At 44.1% G+C, this 17,289-nt stretch overlaps 1 protein-coding gene across 2 annotated transcripts in view; it reads left to right on the top strand.

Moving 5' to 3' along the window:
* The window catches only part of PC (pyruvate carboxylase), a 358,273-nt gene that overhangs the window by 66,565 nt on the left and 274,419 nt on the right, over positions 1-17,289 (top strand). For both annotated transcript variants that reach the window (XM_069740167.1, XM_069740166.1), the window contains exons 4-5: positions 1,100-1,265; positions 10,667-10,812. In XM_069740167.1, coding sequence (XP_069596268.1) covers positions 1,100-1,265; positions 10,667-10,812 — 312 coding nt within the window. The remainder of the gene's footprint in view (positions 1-1,099; positions 1,266-10,666; positions 10,813-17,289) is intronic.

The following is a 17,289-nucleotide window of genomic DNA, read 5'->3' as shown; positions in this document are numbered from 1 at the left end:
ATTGAAAACGCATGCGTTTTTTTGTGTACTCGTATGGTCGCGTTTTCAATCGCATGTGTTTTTTTACTGCATGCGTTCATTTTCAAAAATTCAACTTGTAGTATTTTTGAGAGGCGTTTTTTGGACACAAAAAACGCATGCGTTTTTTTTGGGGTCAAAAAACACATTGGAGTCAATGGGAGCGCATGCGTTTTTTTGTGCATGCGTTTGCATGCGTTTTTAAAAAAAAAACAACCTAAAAACACTGATAAACCACCCCACACCATAAAATTGATAAAGGGATCCTAACCCTACCCCTAACCCTACCCCTAACCCTAATCCCTTTAGGGGTAGGGTTAGGGGTAGGGTTAGGGGTAGGGTTAGGGGTAGGGTTAGGGGTAGGGTTAGGGGTAGGGTTAGGGGTAGGGTTAGGGGTAGGGTTAGGGGTAGGGTTAGGGGTAGGGTTAGGGGTAGGGTTAGGGTTAGGATCCCGTTAGGGTTAGGGGTACGGTTAGGATCCCGTTAGGGTTAGGATCCCTACCCCTAACCCTACCCCTAACCCTAACCCTAGCTCTTTCTGTTTATAGTGGGTTTTTTACTGTATTTTGATGATTGGCAGCTGTCACACATTTATCTGCATGCGTTTAAAAAACGCAAACGCATGAAAAAACGCATGTAAACGCGTCAAAACGCCGCGTTTTTTTCACCACATGCAAAAACGCATGCGTCAAAAAAACGCAGCATTTGCACGCGTTTACATGCGTTTTTTTCACCATGCGTTTTTTTTTAAACGCATGCATTTTGAAACGCAAGTGTATCAATATGCTGGCTAACAGATGTAAATCATCCAGCTGCGGCAATAAAAACTAAATTTCCGAGCACTAAAAAATACTCGAGGACACCCGAGCGTGCTGGGGAAATCTCGAGTAACGAGTATATTCGATCATCACTATTCATTACCTAGTGGTCACGTACTTCTCAAAGTCTATTGTGGTCCTGATGACTTATCATATCAGCATGTACCCCCATTGTGCACACTATGCCCGGATATTTCACATTACTTGGAGGTTATATTAGTTATGTCACTTATAAATTTAAAATTAAATCTTTTTTTTCCTAGGAGAATGAAGTGGATGCCGTCCACCCCGGCTATGGCTTTTTGTCGGAGCGTGCGGATTTTGCCCAGGCCTGCACAGATGCTGGTGTACGATTCATTGGCCCCACTCCTGAAGTGGTGCGTAAGATGGGAGACAAAGTCGAAGCCCGTGCTATTGCCATCAGTGCTGGTGAGTACAGCCTAAAAGAGGACATGCCCTTATTGTTAACGGCTATGCACCCCTTTGACACAGAAAAAATGATTTTACGTGTTGGTGGTTACCTTTCTAGTTCATAAAAGTTTCAGTTTGCAATCTTCATTCTGTTATTTATTCTCAAACAACCTGATATGCAGTTTGCAGCTTGATCCAAGTTTCAGATTTTCCTTTTGTGGGAGTGACTCTCACTGTAATACAGGCTGGATGTGAGATTTGTGTGTATCCAGGGGGCTGCAGTCTTCTCTTGCTTTAATGTATCTGCACAGCTCTAGAATTGCAATGTTCTTGTAGGAATGTCTCTTCCATTAATATAGGCTGGATGTGAGCTCTGTGTGTATCCAGTATGCTGCTGCTCATGTATCAGCACAGCTTCTATCCTACACTTATTTCCTTTCCGTATGCTTCCCCCACAATCTATTGTCTATTTTCTCTGCTCTCTATAAAACTTTAGATGCTTTCTTCCTTAATGGTCTTCTTTTTTTTTTTTTTTTAAAAACCCTTACACAGTTGTTTGTTATCCTTATTATCTAGAGCAGTGTTCCCCAACTCCGGTCCTCAAGAGCCACCAACAGGTCATGTTTTCAGGATTTCCTTAGTATTCCACAGGTGATTGAATTCTTGCCTGTCCAGGTGATGCAATTATCACCTGTGCAATACTAAGGAAATCCTGAAAACATGACCTGTTGGTGGCTCTTGAGGACTGGAGTTGGGGAACACTGCTCTAGAGATTTCCTTTGCCTTAACTGAATGTTCTAAACACCTGGCTACTCTTATATAACATTATGGTTCAGCTTCCCACCTCATTAGCCCCAGAAGAAGCTGTGAGGCGAAACAACCCTATTTTATATAGTGATATCTAGCTGTTAAAACCACTGTGGTAGAATTCTAACAAAAGAAACGGTCTTTCTTGACTTGTACCATTTTAGACACTTTCTGATTTTTATTTAACGAAGAGGTGTGAGGTTTTTGTAGAACACCTCATTACCCACAGTAGAAGCTTTGGGGCGAAACCACCCTGTTTTATATAGTGATATCTAACTGTAAAAAGCACATAGTGTAGAAGATTTTATTATACTAATTGTGCTAGAATTCTGCCAAAAGAAACAGTTTTTCATGACTTGCACCATATTTGGTTGAGACACATTCTGCATTTTTTTTTTCTGACAAGGAGGGTGGAGGAGGTGTGGTGTTTGTAGAAACAACTTATTCCCCCCCAGAAGATGCTGTGGGGCGAAACAACCTTTTTTTTTATATAGTCATATCTAACTGTAAAAACTGTGGTAGAATTCTGCCAAAATAAACGTCCATTTTTGACTCTCGCCATTTTTATTAAGTGTTTTTAAATGGTAATCGTATAAGGGCACCACCTAATATTTAGGGGATCATTCCAGCACACACTATATGTGTAACAGAGCAACAGAAAAGGGTAAATGCCATAAGATCACCAAATTGAAAATATCAATTTTATTTACATGTATGACACACCAGTACAGTACAATAAACATTGAAAACAATTAAAAAGACTGAAAGCCCAAACACAAACATAGGTGACAGAATGTAATAAAACTACCACCTAACCTCACTAGCCAAACAAATAACATGCATGGTATCCGATATAAATGAGTATATCTTGCTGTAAACAAAACTGCAATAACCATAGTACCATAGTATATGTGATATTTAAAAGATTTCTTTCTAAGCCATAGAAAAAAAAACAATAGTTATCAAGGCCAAAATAGACAAAGTACTTAATACTTCACTGCAGAGAAGGAGATGGTATGTCGTACCAGATAATAGAGGCCAGATATCAGTCTAACAAACCTAATAAATCTGGACCCTTGAATGAGGTATAACAACCCCACGCGTATCACCTCTAGTGGCTCCCTCAGGGGTAAGGGTGAATAAATGTACCACTAGTGCCACTTAGTGATGGGCGAGCATACTCGTTGCTCAGGTGGTCTCCGAGTATTTGACTGCTCGGAGATTGTTTTCCTAGATGATTTGTGGCTACTAGATAGCTTGATTACATGTTTACATGTAGGCTTGATTCCCTAGCAACCAGGCAACCCCCACATGTAATCAGGCTGGGTAGAAGCTGTGAATCATTCAGCTGCAGCAAGGAAAACTAAATCTCCGAGCAGTCATAAATACTCGGAGACCACCCGAGCGTGCTCGGGAAAACCCGAGCAATGAGTGCACTCGCTCATCATTAATGCCACTTTTTTATAATTGTGCAGATCAATTAAAATGAAAAATGCATGTATAGCAAGAGGCGAAAATGGGGACCAGGAATAGCCAGTCAGCGTCCGGAACTGATGTATGCGTTAAGTGTCTGACCTTAATACAAAGTCAATGTCTATCAGTGGACATCGTTGATTTCGCATGCGTAATAACATACAGGGCAGTGACTAAATTACATGACACATTAATATTGTCATATGTGCATGCGCCAGGTCGTAACAATGGAGTATAAAACAGTGAGTAAGATGACGTAAGCATACCATCAGATGCGCATGCACCAGGTCGTAACGACAGTAGGCCGGGCAGGGAGTAAGACGATGTAAGCATACCAACAGATGCGCATGCACTAGATCGTAATGAGAGCATTCCAGGCAGTGAGTAAGATGACGTAAGCATACCTATCAGATGCGCATGCACCAGGTCGTAACAACGGTGTGCCAGGCAGTGAGTAAGACAATGTAAGCATACCATCAGATGCGCATGCACCAGGTCGTAACGAGAGTGTGCCAGGCAGTGAGTAAGACGATGTAAGCATACCATCAGATGCGCATGCACCAGGTCGCAACGACAGTGTGCCAGGCAGTGAGTCAGACGATGTAAGCATACCAACAGATGCGCATGCACTAGATCGTAATGAGAGCATGCCAGGCAGTGAGTAAGATGACGTAAGCATACCTATCAGATGCGCATGCACCAGGTCGCAACGACAGTGTGCCAGGCAGTGAGTCAGACGATGTAAGCATACCAACAGATGCGCATGCACTAGATCGTAATGAGAGCATGCCAGGCAGTGAGTAAGATGACGTAAGCATACCTATCAGATGCGCATGCACCAGGTCGTAACAACGGTGTGCCAGGCTGTGAGTAAGACAATGTAAGCATACCATCAGATGCGCATGCACCAGGTCGTAACGACAGTGTGCCAGGCAGTGAGTCAGACGATGTAAGCATACCATCAGATGCGCATGCACCAGGTCATAACGAGAGCATGCCAGGCAGTGAGTAAGATGACGTAAGCATACCATCAGATGCGCATGCACCAGGTCGTAACGAGAGCATGCCAGGAAGTGAGTAAGATGATGTAAGCATGCCATCATATGCGCATGCACCAGGTCGTAACGAGAGCATGCCAGGCAGTGAGTAAGATGACGTAAGCATGCCATCATATGCGCAGTGCCAGGTCCGTAACAAGCAGTGAATGAAATTGGATGACGCAAGCAATATTCCCCTAGAGATCGTACAAAATGTCTCGGAGCTATCTAACTCTGCTATGCTGTCAATAAGATAGCAATGCATATGTCACTGCCAGGGACAGATGGAATCGCCCCAATAAGCTCATGAAATGTGTGTAATAAACAAACCCTGTTGCAAATATGGCATGAACAGGTAATGTAGAAATTTAAAAGCGGGACGATACAATGAGTATACTGTTTAGAACCCATGCACGTGAGCCAGAGATGTTCCGTATCTATGCATTATGCAAAACTCAGATATGAACAAGGGCCTTGGAGACTCTGAGCATCGAGGCGTGAACATGATTATGGCAAAAATCGAAGAGATAAAATGTGAAATTATCATTATAGTGTTCTGTTTTAGAAAAGAACACTATATAGTGTAGTATATTAAGAAAGTGCCCATCATTTTAGAGGGTAGATGACCAAAACTCAAACTCGGAGGAACATTAATCTCAACATGAACGACCAATGTGTTTTTGTGTCGTACACCTAAAGTCTATCTTTGCTGTCTAGAGCCGTGACCTTGTATGTCTGGAGAAATGAGAGGCGTGGAGGGAATGATTTGCACTTAATGAGCTTTTCTTTTCTATTACTGATTTGAAGATTACTGGCATTGAGTTTTCCGCGATCTCCGGGCCACTAATTGTAGTTATTTGCATGAGGATCGTTACTAAATGCTGCACTAAAATCAATATAAATATACATGAATTGGTCGGATCTGTGTAAGTGTCGGCATCGTGTTTAATGATCCTATGAAACGGGAGGTCGGATGAAGCTTAAAGAACAATTATGGCTGTCAAGTTTGTTGGTGGAGCATCCGTCAGCCAAATATGACCCTATAAAATGTGTCCTTTAATGCTTGATGGATCTGAGTTCTAGCAACTTGAAAATTTCAAAAAGGAGATGCCAGAGGTTAAACTTCAGAATTTAGGATGATGAGAGGCGAAGGACCTGCATAAGTGGAATTTCAGGAATCCTGTGTAAACTCCGATCTGTTAAAGTAAACCCGCAGCTTGTGTAAATGTACAAACCCATTTGTACGTCTAATGCCCCCGTAAACATGGTATCGGTGGGCTTAGCCAACAGTCTGTGTGTGGAGGCCTTAAGAGTCTCCCACTGATGGTGTGCGGAGGGGATAAGGATCTGGCATGACCGATTTCTGACAGCCGATCCTTTTCAGATAAGCTGATGGCGGTTGTTTTCTCTCTATCTCTCTCATGTTTTCACGGACAAGAGACTTATGGTTTCTACATGGAGCAGAGAAAAGAGACAAATTATTTGAGTAGAAGGGCAAAATGAGCAATTGTATACACAGTGCTATATAATATGATGACTGCAATATACCGTATTTGTTTGGACCATAATACACACTTTTTTTCCCAAAAACTTTGGGGGAAAATGGGGGTGCGTGTTATGGTCGGAATATACCTACAAATCCTGTGGCGGTCCTGATGCAGCCTTTCTTCCCCAGGCTGGTGCAGCAGCGGAGGTGCTCTGTGGTGTGGTGTCAGTGGGGCTCTGTGCTGCATGGGGGGCTCCACCGACATTTTGTCAAAGCCCGGAGGCCTCCGCAGCTCCATTGGTGCAATGCGGTGGCCTCCGGGAAAATGGCCGCCAGGGGCGGTGCATGCTCAGATTCAGATCTCGGCTACGAGATCAATTTTCCCGAAGGCCACCGCATTGCAGCAACGGAGCTGCGGGGGCCACCGGGCTTTGACTAAATGCTGGTGGAGCCCCCAATGCAGCACAGAGCCCTGCTGCCACCCCAGCACAGAGCCCTGCTGCCACCCCAGCTCAGAGCCCTGCTGCCACCCCAGCTCAGAGCCCTGCTGCCACCCCAGCACAGAGCCCTGCTGCCGCCCCAGCACAGAGCGCCGCTGCCGCCCCAGCACAGAGCGCCGCTGCCGCCCCAGCACAGAGCGCCGCTGCCGCCCCAGCACAGAGCGCCGCTGCCGCCCCAGCACAGAGCGCCGCTGCCGCCCCAGCACAGAGCGCCGCTGCCGCCCCAGCACAGAGCGCCGCTGCCGCCCCAGCACAGAGCGCCGCTGCCGCCCCAGCACAGAGCGCCGCTGCCGCCCCAGCACAGAGCGCCGCTGCCGCCCCAGCACAGAGCGCCGCTGCCGCCCCAGCCAGGGATGGGATTTCGTAGAGGCCACCGCACCAGCCTGGACCACCGATCGACCCCTGTGACCACTCCTCCACCTGTGCCGATCCCTTCCCTGGTAAGCTGAATTCGGACTGTAAGATGGACCCCCATTTGACACACAATTTTTTTCCCTATTTTCCTTCTGAAAATTTGGGGTGCGTCTTAAGGTCTGATGCGTCTTATAGTCCGAAAAATACAGTATTAAGAGGATAAAAACTTTGACGGGAGGAGGAGGAGTGCTACTTTAAGGGAAGAGGTGCTGGGATCTGTATTCTTGTATTTTCTGTGTTTTGTGTTACTTTTATTCGGCATCCTAGTAGACGGATGCTGCTTCATTTGCAAAGTTAGCACACCCTCACCATTTTGGCTAAAGCTTATGATTGCTCAGTTTTCTTTGCCTATATTCTTACTTTCGTCATCTCCTGTAGTCATGAAGGCGACAGCTGTCCTGGAATTATCGCAGAGCGGCTGTTATATTGTCCTAACGGCTTTCTGTCTTGGCTCCGGTGTTGCATTTTCCCCCCACAAACGCCCATTAGTCTTACCCATAGATGTGACAGCGCGCTCCCCCTGCGGAGATTCACAACATTAAGTGAACAGTTTTGGCGATATCACGAAATATGTTCTCAAAAGTAATGCAAGCCGTCCGCCTGCATCTGTAAACCGCGTGAGCGATGTCCACTTAGGTGGATTTATAGGAGGAAGCAAACATTATTACCTTTGCCGGTACTTGACTTTGGAAGTAAATTGTCTGATAAAGGAAAACAGTTTTTCTTTTATTTTTTTTCCGTTCAGTATATGTTGAAAATCTCAATGCCAGACATTGCACTTCGTTATTAATGGGCAGACTGGTTGGGGGATCTTCGTGGCAATGGGTTTCCATGGCCGAGCAAAATGCATGCAGCCGTACATCACCAAGCGCAATGTCAAGCGTTGGATGGAGTGGTGTAAAGCTACCGCCACTGGACTCTGGAGGAGACGTGTTCTGTGCAGTGATGGATGACACTTCACTTTAGGCGTTTGATGGATGAGTCTTGATTTGGTGATTCCAGGAGAACGTTACACCTGACTGCATTGTGTTGCTGTACAGATGGTGGAGGAGGTTAATGCTAGGGGTTTGTTTGGGTTTTTTTTTTAGGGTTCGGGATAACCCTAAAGAGAATTCTTAATTCCTTTAGCGCAACACATCGTGGATAATGATACCTTCGACCTTTTTTGTGGGAATAGTTTTGAGAAGACCCCTTTCTGTTCCCCATGACTGTGCACAAGGTCCAGACAGACATGAGGGCAGGAGTTTGGCAGAAGAACTTGACCAGAGCCTGGACCTTGACCTCATCCAAGACCGAAGATTGTGATTGTGGCCTCTCGCCAACATCAAGGTCTGACCTCACAAATGTTCTTCTGGGCGAATGGACAAAAATTCCCCGCGGACTCCTCCAAAATCTTGTAGCAACCCTTCCCAGGAGAGCGTGAGCTGTTATATCTGCAGAGGGGCCGACTCCATATTAACTATGGATGTAGAAAAGGAGGAGAGTCCTAAAAGCTCCTGTAGGTGTAACGTGGAGGGGGCACGCACTTTTGTCCATATGGTATGTGTGTGTATACATATATTTCTTTTAGTATAAGGCGTTACAATCACTCGAATAGCAATTATGAGGATTATTTTTTTGTGTGTATTTTATGTAAAAAGTGTTTTGTTTGTTATTTTTTACAAAGTTTTTGTATTTTAATTCACTTTTTTTGGATTCTTGTTCAGGGATTTTCGCATTACCCTTTTGAATGACTGCATGGTGTCTCGTGTAATGTGTCTGTGCATACAAATATGCCCGCGGCCCTTTAGGATATAAATGTTTGCTCTAATGGGCATTTGTATAGGGCAGGCAGCCATGGGGACTTTTGTGAGGTTTTGTACTGTCTCTATGGTGATTTATGCCTCCTTTGTACAGTGCTGTGACTCGCCATGATCGGATTGTGCTGCCCCCCCTGCAGTTGTGGTGGGAGCGAGGCTGTGTTTATCACCCCCCCGCCGGGTCACATTCTCCGCATCTACGTACGTCGCCCCTGGCAAACATCTGATTCTGCTGTGTCCAGTTTATATTATATGGTGTTTATTCAGATGAATAGATGTCCATGTATTAGAGCCTGAGTCTGCTCCTAGAAAGGGTCCCCTTATTCTTACTCCCAGGGGGCCTCCATTTTACTACTTGCATATAAATAAAAGGCCACTCTGTGTGCTCTAATAAATCATTTGGGCTCAGGTTGTCTGTCAGTGATCAGCCATCCACCCTCCTTCTCACAATCTTGTGTCTGGTGGTTGAACAACTAGCTGCAGCAGGAACCCCCCACCCCCCTTTACTCTGTCAAATGGATTTTAATCCACATTCCCTTAAATAAACTCAAAACATGTAAAGTGATCAGATATAAAATTAATCCCCAATGATCTCTAGTGGATTTCTGTTGTGAATTCTGTGGCAGAGTTCACTCCTGTGGTCACAAGTGGAACTTCGGCTGATTCTCTCTGGGAGCTTCCGTTTGTGGAGGAAAGTGGTACTGCAGCTTCTGAGTTTCCTCCCTCAGGTGATCTGGTGAGGTCGTTAGGTGCTTCTCTACTTAACTCCACCTAATGCTTTGATCCATGCTTCCTGTCAATGTTCCAGTGTTGGACTTGTTTTTCCCTGGATCATTCCTGTGGCCTGCTGCTCTGCATAGCTAAGTTCTTCTTTACTATTTGTTTGCTATTTTTTCTGTCCAGCTTGTCTATTTGTTTTGCTGGAAGCTCTGGGACGCAAAGGGTGTACCTCTGTGCCGTTAGTTCGGTACGGAGGGTCTTTTTGCCCCCTCTGCGTGGTTTTCTTTAGGGTTTTGTGTGGACCGCAAAGTTATCTTTCCTATCCTCGCTCTGTTAAGAAAGTCGGGCCTCACTTTGCTGAATCTATTTCATCTCTACGTTTGTCTTTTCATCTTATCTCACAGTCATTATATGTGGGGGGCTGCCTTTTCCTTTGGGGTATTTCTCTGAGGCAAGGTAGGCTTATTTTTCTATCTTCAGGCTAGTTAGTTTCTCAGGCTGTGCCGAGTTGCATAGGCAGAGTTAGGCGCAATCCACGGCTGCCTCTAGTGTTGTTTGGAGAGGATTAGGGATTGCGGTCTGCAGAGTTCCCACGTCTCAGAGCTCGTTCTATTATTTTGGGTTATTGTCAGATCACTGTATGTGCTCTGATCGCTATGTCCATTGTGATACTGAATTGCCTATCATAACAGATTTCCTCAAGACTGAACAAATGGACTCTTCACAGCGGAGGGACATTCTAGGGCCACCTGCTTGAAGGTAGCAATCCTAAAAGTCAATATCGACTCTTTACAGAGCCTTGCCACATGACTTGGGGTATAAGGCCAAACCTGAAACTTCATTTTCAGAAACGTGTTATGGGGTTTTGCCCCTCATCAGTGCAAAGCAGGAGAACTGGTTAGGCCTAAAGGGTAAAGTTCTTTACTTTCCATTTTTCCCTTTTCCTTTTTCCTTCCCATCAAAAGACCTTTTTAAAGATGGTTTTGATTTGGCAGAAAATATAACTTGTAAGCTCCTGGGGGCAGCAAAAGGTGTTTTTTTTTTTTTTTGTGTGTAATACTTTGGGTGAACGTTGGCAATGTTTAAGATGAAAAATTAATAATTTTCTCCTAGGTACACTAGAAACTTCATACACACCAAAGAAATATGAAGTCCATTCTGAATCCCCATGTTTTGTTCACAGGCGTACCAGTCGTTCCCGGCACGGACTCTCCTATTACTTGTATAACAGAAGCCCAGGAATTCTCGAACAAATATGGTTTCCCTATAATCTTCAAGGCTGCCTATGGAGGTGGAGGACGAGGCATGAGAGTGGTGCGGAGTTATGAGGTACAGTTTCACAGCCATGGTACTTTTACTATACTTTTATGTTCAAGACTGATCTGATGACTAGATAACACTATGTTCACATTGCTGGGTTTCAGTAGGAGCCCCGGTTTACAATTCTGTCTATTTTACACTGAAGAAAGCGTATTCTTAATGACCCTATTATAAGTCAAGGGAGGTCTATTGGTTCTTCATTTGACAATGTCCTCTGTTTTATTTAAGGGTTATTCCCAAAATTATATTGTCTGTTTTTGTTTTTTTGTGAGTACAGAATTAATGATGTGTGCCAGCAGCCTTTTTTTTAAAAAAAAATCTAAATCTGTACTGATCTGTCCCCCATTGTAATGTCGATCGAACATGCGTAGTTGCGCCTAATGATCCTGTGTCATCAATCCTCTAAATTTTGTGTTGTAGCAAATTTTAGCTATGCTACACTAAAGATCCCATTAATTGCAGCTGCATTTGCACCTAATCACTGTCTAATTCATGAAAAACAGATGCACCTAATGACCCTAATTCAGGAAAAACAGATGCACCTAATGACCCTGTCTAATTCATGAAAAATAGATGCACCTAATAACCCTGTCTAATTCATGAAAAATAGATGCACCTAATGACCCTAATTCATGAAAAATAGATGCACCTAATAACCCTATCTAATTCATGAAAAATAGATGCACCTAATGACCCTAATTCATGAAGAACAGATGCACCTAATGACCCTAATTCATGAACAACAGATGCACCTAATGACCCTAATTCATGAACAACAGATGCACCTAATAACCCTGTCTAATTCATGAAGAACAGATGGACATAATGACCCTGTCTAATTCATGAAAAATAGATGTACCTAATAACCCTGTCTAATTAATGAAGAACAGATGGACCTAATGACCCTGTCTAATTCATGAAAAATAGATGTGTTGTGAATTCTGTGGCAGAGCTCCCTCCTGTGGCCACAAGTGGTACTGCGGCTGCTGAGTCTCCTTCCTCAGGTGATGTGGTGATGTCGTTAGTAGTGTTGAGCATTCCGATACCGCAAGTATCGGGTATCGGCCGATACTTGCGGTATCGGAATTCCGATACCGAGATCCGATACTTTTGTGGTATCGGGTATCGGTATCGGATACATGGGGATCTGTAAAATAAAGAATTAAAATAAAAAATATTGATATATTTACCTCTCCGGCGGCCCCTGGACTCAGCGCGGGTAACCGGCAGGCTTCGTTGTTCAAAATCAGCGCTTTTAGGACCTGAGAATCACGTCCCGGCTTCTGATTGGTCGCGGGCCGCCCATGTGACCGCCACGCGACCAATCACAAGCCGCGACGTCACCGCAAGCTATTGACGCGCTCATTTTTAAAAATGAGCGCGTCAATAGCTTGCGGTGACGTCGCGGCTTGTGATTGGTCGCGTGGCGGTCACATGGGCGGCCCGCGACCAATCAGAAGCCGGGACGTGATTCTCAGGTCCTAAAAGCGCTGATTTTGAACAACGAAGCCTGCCGGTTACCCGCGCTGAGTTCAGGGGCCGCCGGAGAGGTAAATATATCAATATTTTTTATTTTTATTCTTTATTTTACACCTCCCTATGGATCCCAGGGCCTGAAGGAGAGTTTCCTCTCCTTCAGACCCTGGGAACCATGAGAATACCTTCCGATACTTGATGTCCCATTGACTTGTATTGGTATCGGATATCGGTATCGGCGATATCCGATATTTTTCGGGTATCGGCCGATACTATCCGATACCGATACTTTCAAGTATCGGACGGTATCGCTCAACACTAGTCGTTAGACGTTTCCTATTTAGCTCCACCTGGTGCTCTGATCCTGGCCTCCTGTCAATGTTCTAGTGTGGGTCTAGCTTCCTCCTGGATCGTTCCTGTGGCCTGCTGCTCTGCATAAGCTAAGTTGTGCTTGTGTTATTTTTTTTGGTTTGCTGTTTTTTCTGTCCAGCGTGCTCTTTTTGTTTTTGTTGCTTGCTGGAAGCTCTGGGACACAGAGGGTGTACCTCCGTGCCGTTAGTTCGGCACGGAGGGTCTTTTTGCCCCCTCTGCGTGGTTATTAGTAGGGTTTTGTGTTGACCGCAAAGTTACCTTTTCTATCTTCGGTCTATTCATTAAGTCGGGCCTCACTTTGCTAAATCTGTTTCATCTCTACGTTTGTCTTTTCATCTCACTCACAGTCATTATATGTGGGGGCTGCCTATTCCTTTGGGGAATTTCTTTGAGGCAAGTTAGGCTTGTTTTCCTCTTAGGCCTAGCTAGTTTCTCAGGCTGTGCCGAGTTGCATAGGTAGCGTTAGGCGCAATCCACGGCCGCCTTTAGTTGTGGTAGGATAGTATAGGGATTGCGGTCAGCAGAGTTCCCACGTCTCAGAGCTCGTCCTATGTTTTTGGGTTATTGTCAGGTCACTGTTTGTGCTTTGAACTTCAACATCCATTGTGGTTCTGAATTACCATTTCATGACATAGATGCACCTAATAACCCTGTCTAATTCATGAAGAAAAGATGCACCTAATGACCCTAATTCATGAACAACAGATGCACCTAATGACCCTGTCTAATTCATGAAGAACAGATGCACCTAATGACCCTAATTCATGAACAACAGATGCACCTAATGACCCTGTCTAATTCATGAAGAACAGATGCACCTAATGACCCTAATTCATGAACAACAGATACACCTAATGACCCTGTCTAATTCATGAAGAACAGATGCACCTAATGACCCTAATTCATGAACAACAGATGCACCTAATGACCCTGTCTAATTCATGAAGAACAGATGCACCTAATGACCCTAATTCATGAACAACAGATACACCTAATGACCCTGTCTAATTCATGAAGAACAGATGCACCTAATGACCCTAATTCATGAACAACAGATGCACCTAATGACCCTGTCTAATTCATAAAGAACAGATGGACCTAATGACCCTGTCTAATTCATGAAGAATAGATGCACCTAATAACCCTGTCTAATTCATGAAGAACAGATGCACCTAATGACCCTGTCTAATTCATGAAGAATAGATGCACCTAATGACCCTAATTCATGAACAACAGATACACCTAATGACCCTGTCTAATTCATGAAGAACAGATGCACCTAATGACCCTAATTCATGAACAACAGATACACCTAATGACCCTGTCTAATTCATGAACAACAGATGCACCTAATGACCCTGTCTAATTCATGAACAACAGATGCACCTAATGACCCTGTCTAATTCATGAACAACAGATGCACCTAATGACCCTGTCTAATTCATAAAGAACAGATGGACCTAATGACCCTGTCTAATTCATGAAGAACAGATGGACCTAATGACCCTGTCTAATTCATGAAGAACAGATGCACCTAATGACCCTGTCTAATTCATGAAGAATAGATGCACCTAATGACCCTGTCTAATTCATGAAGAAAAGATGGACCTAATGACCCTGTCTAATTCATGAAGAAGAATAGATGCACCTAATGACCCTGTCTAATTCATGAAGAACAACAGATGCACCTAATGACCCTGTCTAATTCATGAAGAACAACAGATGCACCTAATGACCCTGTCTAATTCATGAAGAAAAGATGGACCTAATGACTGTCTAATTCATGAAGAACAGATGCACCTAATGACACTGTCTAATTCATGAAGAATAGATGCACCTAATGACGCTAATTCATGAAGAATAGATGCACCTAATGACCCTGTCTAATTCATGAAGAATAGATGCACCTAATGACCCGGTTTAATTCATGAAAAAACAGATGCACCTAGTGACCATATCTTTTAAAATATCTGCCAGCCAGTTTGTAGCACAGTTCAGCTATGCCGTGCTGACAATCCCTTTAATGTCATCTGTATTTGCACTTAATGATCCTTAATAATTCATTAAAAAAACACATGCACTTAAGACCTTCTCTCATAAAGCATCCCCTCCCCCCCCCCCCCAAAAAAAAAAAAAAAAAAAAAATGCTCACGGCATCCTTATTGCCCGACAACTGTGTTGTATTACAGCTCAGCTATGCATGCAGGAGACAGCGTGATCATGCCCTGAACATCTCCATGAACCAGGGAGGGGGGCCTGCAGGAATGAGGAGAAGCAGGGTGATTTAGTTTTAGCAAATAGGAATCAGACGGCTCACATGGAGGAGAAAGGAGATGAAAAAAGACTCAAAGGTACAGGGAAAACACACTTTACATTGCACTTAATCTTTTTATTAATCCTAGTCATGCAAATACTGAACTTAAATACAAGTAGGACTGAGTTCCAGGTTGCAGATCTATGTACCACTTTTTTTTTTATTTTTTTTAAATTTTTTTATAGAACCCCCTCCCAATCATGAAAACAAAGCAATGGGTAAATTACCGATGACACATTCCCATTAATGTGTTGGATTCCTATCACATAGGATTTCTTCATGTTCGCCAGCTTGCTTTTTCGGGGTCACTTTATATTCCACCTTTTCCCCTTCCTTTTAATTTCCATCAGTTTCCGCTGTGCCACATTCCCATAGATCTATCTTCTAATGTTTATTACTTAATGAGGCCCCCCAGGTCCCTTGCAGCTGATTAGGATAAATACTCATTGGTTTTCCCCAGCCATAAATATTCCGATCCCTTCCTAGTTCCCCCACCACTGTAGCTTCAGGCCGCAGCTCTGCGTGCTGAAAGGTTTCATTTCCATGTATCCTAACAGATGGTAAAGAAATATTAATAAGAGCCGCAATGAGCAGCTGAGATGCAGCCTTGAAATGAGCAGCATTTACAGTGTTCATTGCAAACTTTACTTTCAGCTCTTCGACACAAAACTGCTGCAGAATTGAACATTTAGGACTCTGCTCACATCTACGTTGGCGGTTCAGTTCCAGATTCTGCTGTTTTCCTTGTCAAAACAATTACTGGGCTCCATCTGATGCCAATAGTGTGAGATGTGCATACAATTTGGCATCAGAATAGATCTTAAAGGGGACCTGTCACTTGCCATAAATATGTGATTATTTTTTTTTTTTTACCTGCTGTAAATGGCGCCGTTCTTCTGAATCCGGCGATGTTTTTCTTTTGTTTCTGCGCCTCTCCGTTCTTGAGATATGGCCCACTCTTCCCTGTTTGTAAAATCTCGTCTTGTTAGCCAAGTGGGCATGGTCCTCCATACTCCCACAGAAGAACTGAGGACCTCGCCCACTTGGCTAACCAGACTAGAATTTTATCTACAGGAATGGGGGACTATATCTCGGGAACGGAGAGGCTCAGAAACAAAAGAAAAACATCGCCGGATTCAGGAGATCGGCGGTATTTACACCATGATAAAAAAAAAAATCACACATTTATGGCAAGTGATAGGTTGACTTTACGATATGTTCTGGTGACAGGGCTTTAGAATTATTATTTTTTTTTTTTTTTAAGAAGTTACCACCTTTGCTGAAAACTTATTTTGAAGGGGTTGACCACTGCTAGAATAACCCCTTCTCCCTTTTGAATGTTTGCCCCTGTTTAAAAATACACGCACCTATACTCGCCTCTTGTGCCGACTCAAGTTCCCAAAGCTCATGTGAGGTTGTTCAGCGACGGTGTCACTGTCCTCCTCTTCAGAGGATTAAGTAATCGAGGAAGTGAGAGCTGCGACTGGCGCCTTAGACATCTAAAGGAGGGGACATTAACTCCAGGGCTGATTGGGCAAAGGGCTAATGAGTGGGGAAAAATCTCGGTAAAAAGGCATCAGAAATTTCAGCACCAAATACTTATCCTGTGCACATACCCTAATACAGGAAATCTGCCTCTAACCTATGGCTGGTACTCCTGCAAATGCATCCTGGAGATGGGGTATAACTTGCTGATTACCTAGGAGGCCAGTAGGCACTAGGAGATCTCCAGCAGTGCCCAGATCAGGGCTTTGGCACTTCCAGGGCTAGATGTTCCTGCTCGACCTCTGCTGTTTTCATGGTCAATGGTGGTACTGTTTGAGTAAGCTGAGCGCAGCACTCGATAGGCCCATGGACAATGAAGAGAGCAGAGCTTGAGCATGCGCAGCCTCCGCTCCATGCTGAACGGCCCTGTTCTCAAGGTCATGGTGGGTCCCATTAGATGGACAACCAGTGATCAGCAATAGAGCTGAGCGAACTTGAACTATAAAGTTTGGGGTTTGTACCGAGCACCTAGTATCCAGTGCTGAACTCCTAACTGGCTTCTGGAAATCCATTTTACAGCTTGGAGGTCCAGGGAGGCGGAGATAGAGATTTACCAGCCCCAAAGTTTTATTTCATTGAAATCAATGGGATTCAAGTTCGGGTACAGTTCTCTTAACTGATGCTAGAACCCAAACTTTTCTGGGGGCGATTCACTTTTTAGCAAGATTCTGATGAAAACAAGTTATCAGCAATCCGCAGGATAGGTGTTGACTTCAGTAGGAGTCTGACTGCTGAGACCCATACTTGCTGATCGGTGAGAGTCTGACCCCTGGGACTCA

This window comes from Ranitomeya imitator, chromosome 9 (assembly GCF_032444005.1).
Source record: "Ranitomeya imitator isolate aRanImi1 chromosome 9, aRanImi1.pri, whole genome shotgun sequence".
NCBI classification, from domain to species: Eukaryota; Metazoa; Chordata; class Amphibia; order Anura; family Dendrobatidae; genus Ranitomeya; species Ranitomeya imitator.
The sequence above is the reverse complement of the archived record's forward strand: the minus strand, read 5'-3'. Positions and strand labels throughout refer to the sequence as shown.